At 39.8% G+C, this 15,472-nt stretch overlaps 2 protein-coding genes across 2 annotated transcripts; both read left to right on the plus strand.

The window, feature by feature from the left end:
• The first annotated feature begins 3,385 nt into the window (after positions 1 to 3,385).
• Positions 3,386 to 4,120, plus strand: LOC130722707 (uncharacterized). The gene is made up of 3 exons (XM_057573528.1): positions 3,386 to 3,462; positions 3,782 to 3,920; positions 3,977 to 4,120. The coding sequence occupies exons 1-3, from the start codon at positions 3,386 to 3,388 to the stop codon at positions 4,118 to 4,120; spliced, it is 360 nt and encodes a 119-aa protein (XP_057429511.1).
• Positions 4,121 to 9,444: 5,324 nt separating this feature from the next.
• On the plus strand, positions 9,445 to 10,104 carry LOC130724929 (uncharacterized). Its single transcript, XM_057576196.1, has one exon. The coding sequence runs from the start codon at positions 9,445 to 9,447 to the stop codon at positions 10,102 to 10,104; it is 660 nt and encodes a 219-aa protein (XP_057432179.1).
• Positions 10,105 to 15,472: the final 5,368 nt, after the last annotated feature.

Genomic DNA, 15,472 nt, shown 5'->3' on the forward strand with positions numbered 1-15,472 from the left:
AAAATAAATAAAAAGTTAATAAATGAGTCTTTCATTCGTTGATTAAGGAGGTGTTCAATAATATATAAGTGAAATGGCTTATGAACCTAATAATGCCTTTAAATTTTAAATGGAGATATGATGTCGTTCGCTAATGTGGCTTATTCATCATTCAATGTGGTTATTATAAGATATATACATATCTCTCTCATGATATAAAAGTGACAGATATCCATTGCAGCATAACAACAAATGCAAATTTGATTTCACATATCTTAAGTTAGTAAGGGAAAAGTTTAAAATTTGCTATATTGAATTTAAGGTGGGCTAGACAAGCACGACTTTACCATATCAAGTTCAACGTGTGGCTCATCGGAAATCCAAACAACACATTAATGTTATGATTGGTACTAGAAGAGAGGTTAGAAGAAGGAAATTGATGAGATAACGATAGTTTTAATTGTACTTAGTTTGAATACAATTGGTATAACGTCATCGCTCCTGTTCTAGGTTATCATAAGATAACCAAAGTCATAACCTTTGCACCTCTCCCCACCAACTCTGCTCATACCAAGAGTTTAGGATACTATTTCGGTGCTTGGTTATCTTAAGTCGGCCACGGTCATAACCTTCGCACCTCGCGCCATCAGCTTCGCTCATGCTAAGAATGGGGGTTATTGTTTCAGCACTCGATTATCATCGACAATTAATCATTGTTGAGCGCTTTCAAAACCATAAAACACTCCTTCTTGCCAAGGGCCTGAGGAATGACAGTCCATGAACCCTGAATAGCCGAGTGTACTGATTCACCAACATAGATCTAACAAATCATGTTATACATGATAGTCTACAACATGTATTACCGACCACTACAGCGAACTAATCTTCCTATGCGGCTAAGCATATCAGGTTCCCACATGATTGGTGACACTTTTTGTCAACCACTACAATGTGTCAACCCCCACGAGGACTAAATCAATGCTAGCTCCACATGGTCTTCTCCATCACATTAACATAACTTGGTGTGTTTGCATCAATACACGACGAATTACAAAACCCTCTAAGTCAGTTACTCTCAACCCAAAAAAACAATCACAATGCTCTAGAAGACCGACACGACATGTAAACCCCATGCCCCTTGTTCAATTGACGACGTTGTGCACGGTGTGTCAGGCAATCAACAACCCTCCTCAATTTCCATACCTCGGACTCATCATGACTAACTATTCAACTTCGAACCCCCAAAGTCAACGTTTTAAAAGACGAGGTATACAAACCACAAGGTACATGCTCTTTCTGCCTTGACTCCTACATATCACAACCCTCTAAATTAGGCATCACATTGTCATTACAGATATCTGTGGAGCTCGCAGGCAGTGAAGTGACTTGAAGAATACCATTGCGCCTCATTCCCTTCATGAATTATACTATTATGAGTGATTCTTCGTTTTACCCCAATCAATTATAAGGCAATTTAATTAGTAATAGAAGTGGATAGACTACCCTATTTTAAATATACCTAGTTTGTCCATGACCTTAACGATGAAACATCCAGGCAGTGCTTCATCCTTGTCGTGACAAAAAAATATAGCTCTTTTATGTAAGATAAAAGTGGAATGAATAGTAATAAATAAAAAGGGAAGTGAATGGTTGTACTAAGATGTTTATAAAACTAGTGAACAATTTGTGTATCCGTAAAGTAACTGAGTTAGAAATGCTGGCAACACCAAAAAAAATAACAATGGAGTGGATAATGAAAGTGGGGGCATGTGCAGGCTTAGGTGCTGCCCATGACAGTAGCACACAGAGGACAATGTTTTTATGGAAATAGTAAAAGTGAGATCAGAGTAGCCCATGTTACAAAAAGTTGAAGACGAAGACACCTCTCTCTCTATCATCCAAACACGAATCATTGTCCTGTTGCCGGAATTGGTTACCCATTTGTTTAATCAAAGTAATAAATAAGCAGTGTTCTTCTTCACATAGCGGTGGTCCAAATTCAATGAAGAAATAATAACTATGATAAAGTACAAGATCCAAATATTTGATTTTATTATATGTCATTAACTGTTTCTCTGTTTGGTTCTTTGTTGCCTGTAACTTTGTACAGTTTTTTTTCTCCCCCATTTCTTAGTGTTTAGGCCTTAAGCACAAATGTGTATGGGAGGATGGGTGAGTAGCTGAATATGTGTGCCCAAATTCAACGCATTCATTACTTAGCTTGGTAGATCTACCATATGCAGCTTAGCATGCTATGCCTTTGTCCTTTCAAGACCATGCATAACTAAATTTGAATGGAACCTTCTGTGGGAAGACTAAGAAAAGAGTATCATGCTATGAAATAAGAATAAGAATGTGTCATGTATTTGTTTGAATAGTATTAGTTGAATCAGGTTACGGCGTCTCCAATGCTAGCATCTTAGACAACTTACAATTGGGCTTGTTGAAAAAAATACTCCCTCCGGTCCTATTTATAAGCATGAAAGAGAAGAAAAACCTTGGTCCTTTTTATAAGAACCAAATGAAAGTTTGAGCTATATTAATTATTTTTTTCCAATGATGCCCTTATTAATTCTAGCTTGTAAAATGTGTCTCATTAATTATTCTCTCTCTTTCCCACTTTCCAACACTAATAACAAAGGGTAATTTTGGAAGTTTATTTTGATTCAAGACATATTTAATGCATTTTATCTAGTTTAACTACATTTCTTAAACTATGTGATTTTTTTTTGCTGCTTATAAATAGGACCGGAGGGAGTATTAAATAGTTGAAGTGTTGTAATGGAGTGTTGAAGGGGTGTTGAAAGTGAGGTGGATTGTGAGGGCCACTTAAAACACTTGGCAAAATCTTATTGGTTGATGTGATTTTCAGATTTTTATCTCATCCTAATTATTTGGGGTCATTATTTCATAGTAAATTAATTTTATTTTTCACCAAAATCATCATTTTTTTTTCTATAAATAGAGACTTGTTTCATTTGATTTCTACACAGAAAAAAAAAACATTTTTCCTCTAGTTTTTCTATGTAGCCTCCAATAGACTCTTGTTTGTAGCTCTAAACATATTTTTAGTAAAATGGATCTCAACAATAACCCTTTTAACACCCAAAATTCTACTAATTACCCTTTTAACAACTCAAATCCCAACAACTATAGAATTCAAAATGAGTCTTCCAACCAATGAGGTCCCCAAAATATACCAAATTATGGATTTCCTCAAAATTTCATCATGTCGTCATCTAATCCAAATTATAGTCCATATTATGGATCAATGATGTCTTATTCATCTCAAGCACCCCTTATTATTTTGCTACTCCAATGGAAAATGAAAATGTTCTGAATGTTAGACTTGATGAATTTCCTGAATTTTTTACACAAATGGCTCTTGGTGGCATGAGTGGTCATCATGAAACCACTCCAAATGCAAAGGATTCAACTCCTACTCGCCGGAAAAGCCTCAATTGAACCACTGATCAAAATTTGGTTCTAATTAGTGGGTGGATCAAATAAGGAACATACAGTGTTGTTGGGAGAAACCAAAAAAGTGAGGCATATTGGGGTAAAATTGCTCATTTGATCCTCCCGTGATGGAGTTGCGTGCAGAAATCATTACAACTACATGAACAAAATACTTAATAAATGGATTGGCGCTTATGATAACGCTAAGCGTATGCAACAACGCGGGTGGTCAAAGAATGATGTATTGGAAAAAAGTGCATGAATTATATTCAAGTCATAAGAGTGGACATTTTAGTTTAATGTCAGAATGGCTCGCTGTCCGTGATCAACCACGTTATGGTAGTCAAGTAGGAAGAATTACTGGCTCTGGAAGTAATGGATCTAAGAGAACCCACGATAGTGATGCAAGTGATTCCATCTCTGTAGGATCTAGTGCTCACCCAATCGGGAGGGATGCAGCTAAAAAAAGGGTAAAAAGAAAAGCAAGGGTGCATCCTTGAAATCGGTAAATGAAGAGTGAATTGTTAAACAATATAAGGAAAAAGAGTTGAAACGATTGGACAAAATAGCCATGAGGCAAGAGGAGGCTAACCAATTGTTGAAAGAAAGTACTGAGGCTAAGAAGATAAAGATGTTTATGAAGCTAAGTTCAAAGGAGCATCTCGATGACCGGAGCAAATAGCTGTTGAAAAAGTTGGACCGCGAGTTGTTTGAATATTAAATGTTGTCAAGTCATTGTTTGTATTTTGACACTTTGTGCTTTATCTACTATTTAACTACATTGCATTATTTGTTTGGAATCCGTTCATTTCAACCAACTCAATTTCTTATTTAAATGGATAAGGGCTCATTCTTCTATTGTTGTACCAATACCAAAAATCTCATATTACTAACAAAATATCAATGGATCCTTCAGAATTTCCTTTTGATAGCGAAGCTTACAAAAGGCAGTCTGAAATCAAAGATAAGTATATCATCAACCGGTTCAGGGAGCAACGAAATAAAATAGAGGAAGGATATACACCTCGTGTCAAGAGAAAATATCTCAATAGAGATCATGCTGCGGCAAACCAAAGACTGATTGACGACTACTTTGCAGATCAACCTACATATGACGATGCAATGTTTTGTCAGCGATTCCAGATGCGGAAACATGTGTTCCTTCGGATCATTAGGGACCTATCTAGCAGTGAAAACTACTTCACCCAAAGAGTTGACGCAGCCAAAAAGAAGGTATATGTCAGTATGTTTGTGATAAGTTGGAGAGGGATCAACGGAGGTTCATTTGGGGTGTTGATGAAGGTGGCAGGAGTTATAGCCATGTCCCTTAGGATAAGGTTTGTGCACCAAAGTCTCATGGTGGTCTAGGGCTGAAACATATGCATGAATTTAACCAGGCTTTGTTTATGAAAATAAATTGGGGTATGATTGTTTCTCCAAATGCCTTACAGGTTTGTGTCTTACGGATTAAGTACGAATGTGATGACGGTATGCTTCCGCGGGTCCAAAGCAAACATTCCGAGTCGACAATTTGGCTAGGAATTCGCTGGGTTGTTGGTGATGGACATTTTGTTCGCTTCTGGAAGGATTGTTGGCTCCCTTCTCGCATCATTCTTGGGGAAGTTTTGGTCCAACCTTTACCAATGGGAAAGCATAACGGTGTTATTGCATCCTATGTTGACAGCGGTTCGACGATGTGGCGTGTAGAGGAGTTCATTGAGTATATTCCTTATGGGGTGCGACAAGAAGTTTTGCATTCATTTCCTTTGCTGCAGAATGAGGTGCAGGATCGGGTTGTGTGGGCTTGCACTACCTCTGGATCTTTCACAACTCAATCAGCGTATGCCCTTCTCACCCAATACTTGGAGCCTCTGATCTTGGGGTCTACTTGGCGTTTGATCTGGAAGTGGAAGGGAGCAGAAAGGGTTCGGATTTTGCTTTGGAAGATTCTCAGCGGTGGCTTGATGACCAATGCAAAGCGGTTGTTGCAGAGGCACTTAACCGATATTGATCTTTGTCTGTTGTGTGGTGCGTTCGCAAAAACAACCCTCCATGCGCTAAGGGATTGCTCGCGCGTGCTACCGGTCTGGAATGATACTCTTGGACCCAATCCGCCACAGCAATTTCTGACACTGGATTTGGAACCTTGGATCGATTGGAATTTCCTTCTTCAACACCATCGTAGCAGACCTAATTGGAGCCAACAATTTGCTACGCTATGTTGGAGCTTTAGGCGGATGAGGAACTCCATAATTTTCGAGCAGTGCACATGGGATGCTACTGTTGTGCTTCACCTTGCTCTCTCTATCTGGGTTGATGACATAGGAGCAGACTTGGAGCTTCTCCAGACTGGACCAGTAAGCAGGATGATTTTGCTGTGTGTGCTACCAGATATTGGATGGCTTAAGTTTAATGTCGACGGTTCTATGCGACGTACAAACGAAGCAAGCTGTGGAGGGGTTTTGCGGGATAATGATGGCAGATTGGTTAGTGGATTCTGTCAGGGACTAGGCACGTCGAACATCCTCTTAGTTGAATTCTGGGCCATTCGAACGACGGTTGACATTAGCATCCGGCACAAGTGTCAATGGGTGGTCATTGAGTGCAACTTCGCTGACGCGGTTGCTTGTTTGACTACGCAGGGTCGTAAGCACCTCCTTATTATGATATGATGTGTCGCATACGACGTGAGATCCCTCCTCAGATAGTGGTGAAGTTCCAAGTCATCTCTCGTGAGGCGAACAATGTTGCGGTGTTTGGCTCAGCATGGGCACGTCTTTGGCTTTGGAGTACATCTCTTAGATTTTCCTTTGATTGAGTGTCGTCACCTCTTGTACCGGGACACGGTTGAGGCTTTTGCTTCCCTTAGTGTTTCTGTAGTGTAGTGTTTTTTGTTTTTTTGGGGTTTGCTCATTCATGTTACCAAAGTTATATACATAACTGGTATCTTATTCTGTTAGGATAAGTTCTATCATAACTCTCCCTTCATGATAACTTTTACACATGATGAACAGTATAAGATAGGAGATATGATAAGAGATAAGATAATGTTATTCTATCATGTTAGCGCAACAAACAACAGAATATAATTACTATCATGTTACTCCCTCCGTTCCTATATATAAGTCACAAATAACTAATTCTCTTAGATTAAGAAAAGTAGTTACTAGTAATAAATTTGTAAAAAAAAATGATTTACTTTCCTAGATTACCCTTATTTACTTTCCTATGATTTTCTCTCTCCAAGTTAATACTTCTAAAGTTTATCATCTCTTTCATATTAAATATATGAGGGTGAACTTGGAAAAAATTATTTATGCTTTGTTTGGTAGAGGGAAGTTTGAGTAGAGAGATATGAGAAAGAGAGAGTTAGGGGGAGGAAGGAGGAAGTATGTGTGTTTGGTAAGTGGGGAGAGGGAGATAGAGGAGAGAAAAAGTGGTGGGTCCCACCACTTTTTTAGTCTCTCAAATTTGGAGAGAGATGGGGAGAGATGAGTGGTTACTTGATTTTGAGTCTCTCTCTTCTCTATCTCTCTTCACTTTTTATCATACCAAACAACCTCTAAATCTACTATATTTCTCACATATTTCTCTCTACTCAACTTCTCTCTTCTCTACTCTCTCTTCTCTATCTCTCTCTACTCTACCAAACGGAGTGTTAATGCTTCCTAGATATTAGAAAATGACTTATATTTGTAACAAAAAATTTTCAAAAAATGTGACTTATAATAGGGAACGAAGGAAGTATATTTTATCATGTCCTGACACTCAAACGAGTCATTAATGTTTCTATATAATGTTCTCATCAAAATAATAAAGGCTAAAATGCACTTTTGGCCCCTGATGTTTCAAGTTTGTGCAAATTCTGCCCCTACTCTATTTTTGTCGATGTTTCTACCACTCATGTTTTCAAACAGTGCATCGTCTACCCCTCATGTTTTCAAACAGTGCATCGTCTACCCCTCCGTCAGGGGTAGACGGTGCACTGTTTGAAAACATGAGGGGTAGAAACATCGACAAAAATAGATAGGGGCAGAATTTGCACAAACTTGAAACATCAGGGGCCAAAAATGCTTTTTAGCCATTAATAAATGAAGAAAGTTTAAAATACACTTTACGTGTTTTTTTTTATTTTTAGAATTTTTTTTAAAACTGACAAAGTATCATCTATCTACTTATTTTATCTCATGTGAAAAAAAACATTATTCTTCTTTAAAAATATATATCTGATTGGTGAAATGCAGCTAAGAAAATAGTAAATAAGAATGACAATAAAAGGAAAATATGTGTGTATTGTGTTGTCTTATCATTCTGTAACAAAAAAGAAATTAGTCTTCAAAAGCTAAAACTATGACAATGTGAGTGGCTATATTTGAGCAGAGCAGACGTCAGTATCCACTCTCTCTTCTTTTTAGGCGCCGAACTCAAACTTGTTTGGCGGTAATTCTCTTCTTCACTTTTTCCTGTCCATACAATTTTCATGTACTACTAATTTAATAAAATACTATTATCATTTTTTAATAATTAGAAATGTCAATAAAGAAAGACATGCCACTCATTAAGTTCCCGCCATGGCCACCTTAACTAATGGAGTTGTCGTTTTGTGCAGGCCATTAATTATTCCAATTCCCGCCATTAACAAACCTTGAGCAGTTGAGCTTGAATGTGATGTCATTTCTAGTTTTCTACATACGCAAATTTGGCGCGAATTGGATTTCATTGAATCGTGTGTACATGCTCGTGTAAAAGTGATAAATTTTCAAAAATTAAATTAAAAATAAGCTTAATACTCATGAAATTGTAAAGGGAATCAGTTCCATGACCTGTAAAAGTTTCGCATCAAATGAGGTCCCTAAGATTTTTTTTTTTTAATTCAATTAAGGTCAAATGCTACTAGACCTCAATTTTGTCCTAGTCATCAATTATACGTGGCTTTTATAATTATTTTTAATTAAAAAATAAAAAAATAATTTTTAATTCTAACTCAATTATTTAATCAGAAAAAAAATTAAAAAACATAATAAAAACCCCAATCTAATAATCCCTTAACTAAACTATCTAATAATCTAAATAATAAACTTAGTGGATAAACGAGTTCGCAGTTGTATCTGGGCCAAAGGTGGAAGCTCTCGAGGTTGGAATTTGGTGCCTTGGAATGAAGTTACTCAACCTAAAGATCATGGAGGTCTGGGTCTCTGAGGTGCTAGACAAAACAATGTGGCAATGCTTGGGAAGCTCGTGGATAATATGTTGCATGACCATGATAAGCCGTGGGTACGTGCTCTCTCCCAAAAATACTTGAACTCTGATATAATTCTTAATGGTACTTTTAAGAATGGCGACTCATATATATGGAGGAGCATAATTAGAGCCAAGGAGCATGTTGGGGCTAGTTTCAAGCCTCAGCTTGGGGATGGTAAATCTTCTGTCTGGTATGTAAATTGGCTTGGGACGGGAAGAATTTGTAATCGAGTACCTTTTGTCCACATTACCGATACAAAGCTGCAAGTTTCAGACTTATGGAGAGGAGGAGATTGGCATCTGGAGTCCTTGTTTACTGTTCTTCCACCTCAAGTGGTTGAGGAGATTAGAGCTGTTCCGGTCCCGTCATCAAGGCTAGAAGCAGATACTTTGCGCTGGATTCACACACCAGATGGGTAGTACACGCCTAGTTCAGCTTACCACAGCCTCACCCCTCCGGCTGATGATTCGCAAGGCCCCTGGAGATTGATATGGAAACTCAAGGTCCCTGAACGCATTCGTTTCTTCCTCTGGCTGGTAGGGAAAGAGGACCTTGCAACTAATGCAAAGCGACACCATTGTCACCTGGCTGCGAATGCTTCCTGTGCTCGGTGTGCTGCGGACTTGGAAGACGTTGATTATATATTCAGGCATTGCTCGGACTCTCGCAGCTTATGGCTGCACTTTAGACGATCATTACCTCCTCTTAATATTCACCTTCCTTTCGAGGCTTGGCTTCTCGGTCTGCTGCGACATCGTGAGAGTATGCTAGGCGTGGCGGTGCTTTGGTGGATGTGGAGATGGCGAAATCACAGAGTTTTTGGTGACAACCACTGGACATTGAATCAGGTCCTGAGAAACATTCTTCGTGATGTTACTGTTTGGAAAAAGGTATTGTTACAACTTCCCTCTCAACAACCAGCAGCAGTTGCGTCTTCTATTCCAGGCAATGCTGCTGATGCATATCGGCTTACAACTGATGGCAGCTGGGATCCTCTTCGGAATCGAATGGGCTGTGCGGTGGTGCTTTGGAATGGTAATGGAGATTGGGTTTCTGCTATATCTATGTGCGCGGGACCTGGTTGTGCATTTTTGGCGGAAGTTGCAGCTTTGGAGATGGGGCTACAACATGCTATGGACCTTGATATTCATAATTTGGAGTGTTATAGTGATTGCTTTCAATTGGTCTCATTGCTTCTAACTGATAGTGATACTAGTACCTTTTGGGCTAGGGATAGCATAGATCGGATTCGGAGCATGTTGGGGAGGTTCCACAGCATTCATATCTTGCATGCCCAGCGGGAGAAGAATAATACAGCAGATGGATTAGCTCGGGAGGCGCGGAAAATTGGTTCACCGACCCAAATTTGGGGGAGACCACCTTCTTTCGTTTATGACTGCTTGTATTTAGACGCGGTTAGCTAGTTTTTTTCTGTATTTTGCTACTTTTCCTCCTGTAACCAAAAAACCCTTTCAACCTTAAATTGAACCCAATTACAAATCTTCCCCATCCCCAAATAGAACCTGTAAGACCCAAGTTTTTAAGCTTATGCTAAGAGAATAAAATCCTATTCACGATTAAGGTTGATGATCGTGAAGGGAAACCTGAACAAGAGTTTACTAAATGAAATAAATTTATGAAGGAGAAAGTTCAGGAAAGGTCTAAGGATTGTACCAAAATCGATAAAAGGTATAGCACGATCGATATACGCTTAAACCTAGGTCAGAAACCCTAGTAAATAGCTAGTTTACACTTAAAGGCACGATGGAAGCTAATTCCAAAAATCTTCAGAGAAATGGTAGAACTTCTCTTTTTCCATATATAACAAGCGTTTCGAGGCGAAACTCTAGAATCTACGAACGTCCGATTCCAATCATCGGAAGTTTGCCGAAACTAAATCCCTGATAGTTCGAAAACCCTAGAATCAACCGACAATGAAGACTTTCTCTATTCAGAGCTTCAAATGAAGATTCTACACGCGTACACCCATTTCTCTTGATGATTTCAATCTTTCTTCAGAAGGAAGTTTTCTATTCCGACATTCGATGCAAAAAGCAACTTATCGGGTAAAATAGTTTTACACCGACTTTGCATTAGTTACCAAAAATACAAGGAGACCTCATTTTAGTTTTGGAATTCTTTCGCCAAAACATATCTTAGAATTCACGGAGAATGAAGCCGAAAAAATCAAAATCGCGAAACTTTCATTTTACCACGTTTTGCCAACCTCTATATATAGCAAGAAAAGGAGAAAAAATGGCAAAACTTCACCATTTTCTCTCCAAATCCGCGAGCTTCACCAAGAGAGGAGGAAGAAGAGCTTTTGTTCATTTCTTGCTTGATCGTTGATTCAACAGTTGCTGCTTGAAGGTATCGAGGTATAGTCGCTAATCCTTACCTCTGATCGCTTTTTCCATAGCTTTTCTCTAGACTTTTCTGAGCTCAAAGTTTTGAGGTTTTTGGAAAATTGTCCAAATAGCTTGATTTCTCTGTCTAAACATCTTCCCTACGTGCCCAAGAGCACTTCTGTCGGATTAGTTTTTCCGTAATGTCGCCGAAATTCCGCCGGAATCAATTTTTGCATCAAATACCCATTTTGGGGCAAAGCTTCGTCCTTTGGGCTGAAAACTATCGCCTTAGCTTAGTGCTAATAGGATTAGTTGTCATAAACGTCGTTGGTGACGTCCCCATCCAATTTGCTTTTCAAAATTTCAGTTTTGAATTTCTGAGCTAAAAATATTGACCAAAATACCCCTGCGACAGTTTTTGATCCGATAATTTTTCCGAGTTTAGAATACCCTTAGTTACGGCTAATGATAGCATAGGAACCAAGTTTGATCGAAGAAAAATCGACCCACCTATTTGTGAATAGTGGCCGAGAGCTATAGAGGGGGAGGAGGAAAATTTCTTTTTCAAAAACTTGTCCTTTCGCGCTAGATTATCGTACCTCGGAGTATGTATTACTTCGGGTAACCTTAGTGAGCATTGATAGCTTAGTTTCCGATAGATTTTGATTGATTTCTGTGGTTTTGCTCAGAAGGTGCTTTTGAGGAATTTCCTGAAGAGCAAGGCTTTGCTTGTGAAGAGGAGTTAGAAGATCACCCTGGAGAATCTGCAGGTGAGGGCTACTCACTGAATCTTTAGTTAATGCTTAGGGTCGATGCTTTCGACATTGATTTACTGTTTATGCACTTGTTTGTGTTTGATTGGAAAAATGTTTTCTGAGGCTTCGGCTGACAATGTAGATGTTTCATCTACTGACTGTTTTTGAGATTGACTTACATGCTATATGCTATGTGGGTAATCTAGGATGTGTGGTGCATGCTTTATATGCTAAGTGCTACGTGTTTATTCTGAGATGTATTGATATATGACATGTTTGTTGACTGTGATGATGTAATTATGTCTTTCGCTGATATCTGTGATTCTGAGTAGTGAGAATAGCGGGCAGGTCATGCCGATTTTATTTTGAGAGTTTTGAGAAAGTTTGATAGGACGAATGAGATTCGGGCCTTGTTATGGTGTTTCATGGATCGAGACATTCTCTAGTGTCATTTGGGGATTAGGAGATCCCGAGAACTTATAGGATTTGCGATAAGACTAAAAGGATATTATTTACTAAAGAAAACTCATAAGACATGAAACAACCTCTAAATCTTCAAATAATGATATTAAACTCGAAAGGAAGCTTAAGATGCAAATCTTAGTTTTGGAAAACGAGAAGTGTCGTTGGATCCAAGTGTTGAGAGAATTGTAAGTTCTGAGTATGTTGATACTCCTTCGCTCGTTGAGCAGTTTGTTAGCCATCCAAGGGATGAGCCGAGAAGCTTCACTGAGGCGTGAGTCCTTGTAAATGCGGGATACTCCACTGAGGCGTGAGACCTTGTGGAAAGCATGGATCTTCACTGAGGCGTGAGACCTCGTGAACAGCATGAAGCTTCACTGAGGCGTGAGACCTTGTGAATGCGGGATACTCCACTGAGGCGTGAGACCTTGTGGAAAGCATGGATCTTCACTGAGGCGTGAGACCTCGTGAACAACATGAAACTTCACTGAAGCGTGAGACTTCGTGCAAGTGTGTAAATTCACTGGGGCGTGAGACCCCGTGAAAGCATAAAACTTCACTGAAGCGTGAGACTTTGTGAATGTGTGAGACTCCACTGAAGCGTGAGACTTCGTGAGAGCATTGATGACTCGAAGAGTTATCGTGAGTGGTTGCACTCTTTTTACGATTATTGTATTTTGTCGCAGAATCGACTTTTACCTTAGGGTATTCTTTATAGAGACATTAAGTTAGCTAGAACATGTGGCGACGTGTCGAGTGAGGTCGGAGACGTTGTTTGGCTAATCACATTGCATTCATGCACACATAGGAGGTTAATACACGGCGTGATTACCGGACCTTCGTCGGATTCCAAAATGGTCATAAGACCCGGATTTCCGTGTAAGAGCGTTTGTAGACGACTCTTGTAGCAGACCGAAATGGCAGACCTACGGGTTACGGCTGATCTGACTACCGTTGTTGTTGGAGTAAGAGGCACGCAGGCGGAAATGGTCCCACCGTTGCTGGTGCTAGGATTGATCCGTTGATGTCCATCCGTTTCCGGAATGCATTTGGTTAACTGGGTTAACCGTCATATCATTTCATGCAACATGCATACTGACTTAGTTGCTGAGTGTGATTGATAATTGATAATCCTATTTGATGCATGCTATTTGTTATTACTGTCGTTACATTCTTTATGGAATATGCAACCCTAGGATGTTATCCCTAGCTATAAGCCTAAGTGGCTATTCTATTATCTGTATCTATCGGTGCTATTAATTACATAATTCTTTGGAGTTGACCCTCGCGTCTTTTGTGTGTGCTTTGGCGGACTACGCCCTTTGTCAGATGTCTTTGGCGGGCTGGTTCACGACGGTTCACCCTTCGGGGGGAACTAGGGTTGAGATGCTGGAACAGGGGCGCATCGCGGTAGCGAGAGGAGGACGGATGGTGTACATAGACTAGGTCGTTCTGGATTTCGAATTCGGACGACGATCATGCTAGCATGTAGGTTTTAGTGCTGGTGTGAGCTCCTCGAGATGGGATTAGTGTAGGAGTAGAGTCTTAGCTCTGAACATCATTTGTTTCTTTGGGGACAGGGTAGTTTCCCGCCTATAGCTTTTTGTGTGGTTTCTTTACGGGAATCACATAGAGTTGGTTGAACTTAGGAGGTCTTGTTTCAGGCCGATGGGCCAGCTTATTCTCAGTTTTGAGGGATGGTGTTGCGGACACTTACCTTTTTCTTTGGTCTGTACTTATTGCCTACGGGCGTTACACTTTTCTCACTTCCCGTCACTGGAGGTTTACTCGTGACGTGGTTAGCTACTTACAGCGGGGGCTGTAATTTATATTGTATATTAGTTCTATTATCTTTCGTCGTCTAGTTTTATTTCCTTCAGTTTTGGTTCTATTATCGACGAAAAAAAAAATATTTACGTTTTTCCGCATTAAGTTTATTTTTGGTTACTAAAGTGACGCCACTGAAATCGGGGTGTTACAGAACCCAGACAAGAAACCAAGCTCTCCTTCCTCCTCCATCACCAAGAACAACAACCAATATCAAAAAACTTTCCTCCTCCGCCGCCTCAGCAGCAACAACTATGCAGAGGAACTGGCGGAGGCTGCTGCTTTCGACTCTAACGACATGGTGTCGGGCATGGTGAAAGGGAGCGAAGAGTATTTTGTCCGGATCGAAATTAGCATCCCTCCCACATATCAGTACATGGTCATCGAGTCCGGTAGCGACATCGTGTGGGTCCACATTCACGCTCAGTGACTATAGCTTCATTCGATCTCCTCATTTTCCCTTGCAACCCAGTCAGTGATCTATGGTGGGTACAACTTCATCGAGTTCTTCGTCGAGCTTCAGATCTTAGACGGATGGTTGTGCCTAGGCGGCTCGGTGGTACTGGACGGAGGTGAAGAGAAAGGGTCGACGGAGAAAGCGTCACCAAGGTGCTCGATTAGGTGAGGTGATGCGTTGTTTGCTGGCAGGATGAGAGAAAGAAGACGAATCTGGGTAAGAGGTTGAGGGGCTGGTGGTGGATTTTGCTAGGTAGGAGGTTGAAGAAGGCGGAAAAATATTTTGTTGAAAAATTGGATCGTGTCACCACCGCTTCAACCTCAGCACCCCTTGTTCTATCCCAGATATGTTTTTTTTTTCTTCAGAATCCTGTTCTGGTTTGGGGTTGAACACAGTGGTGAGTTTTGCTAGGTTAATGAAAATTAACATGAGTTTGGTTTTGATGAAGATGATTTGGGTTTAATTTGAGAGGGTTTGGAATTAAAAAATTAAGTTTTAAATTTTTTGGCTAAAAAGCATTTTTTGCCCCTGATGTTTTAAGTTTGTGCAAATTCTGCCCTTACTCTATTTTTGTCGACGTTTCTACCCCTCATGTTTTCAAACAGTGCACTGTCTACCCCTCTGTCAGTCAGACTCTCTCAGGAGAGGTTCCTGAGTGGATTTGAGAGATGAAGAGGAGTATATGAAGTTGATGATGATCAAAGAAATAATATAAATTAAATTTGCTTGATGTATATATCAATTATGTATGTAACTGAACTGGTTAAATGCATGTTTTGCTACTTACAGGTCTTGAGTTTGAATCTCTCATGCCCCATTTTTTCAATTTCACTTGTAATTTCCACGTGGCAGGTCCAAAAAATAAATAAAAAAGCCAAATCAGCTCATTCTATTAGTTTTTTAACGTGTCTGACTGACAAAGGGGTAGACGGTGCACTGTTTG

This window comes from Lotus japonicus, chromosome 6, assembly GCF_012489685.1.
Source record: "Lotus japonicus ecotype B-129 chromosome 6, LjGifu_v1.2".
Taxonomy (NCBI): domain Eukaryota; kingdom Viridiplantae; phylum Streptophyta; class Magnoliopsida; order Fabales; family Fabaceae; genus Lotus; species Lotus japonicus.

Bases quoted from the DNA above. Each gene is read 5' to 3' on its own strand.
- LOC130722707 (XM_057573528.1), top strand. From the start codon at position 3,386: ATGAAACCACTCCAAATGCAAAGGATTCAACTCCTACTCGCCGGAAAA. The intron at 3,463-3,781 runs GTTCTAATTAGT...ACGTTATGGTAG, and splicing joins GAACCACTGATCAAAATTTG to TCAAGTAGGAAGAATTACTG. The intron at 3,921-3,976 runs GCAAGGGTGCAT...AAACAATATAAG, and splicing joins AAAAAAGGGTAAAAAGAAAA to GAAAAAGAGTTGAAACGATT.
- LOC130724929 (XM_057576196.1), top strand. From the start codon at position 9,445: ATGCTAGGCGTGGCGGTGCTTTGGTGGATGTGGAGATGGCGAAATCAC.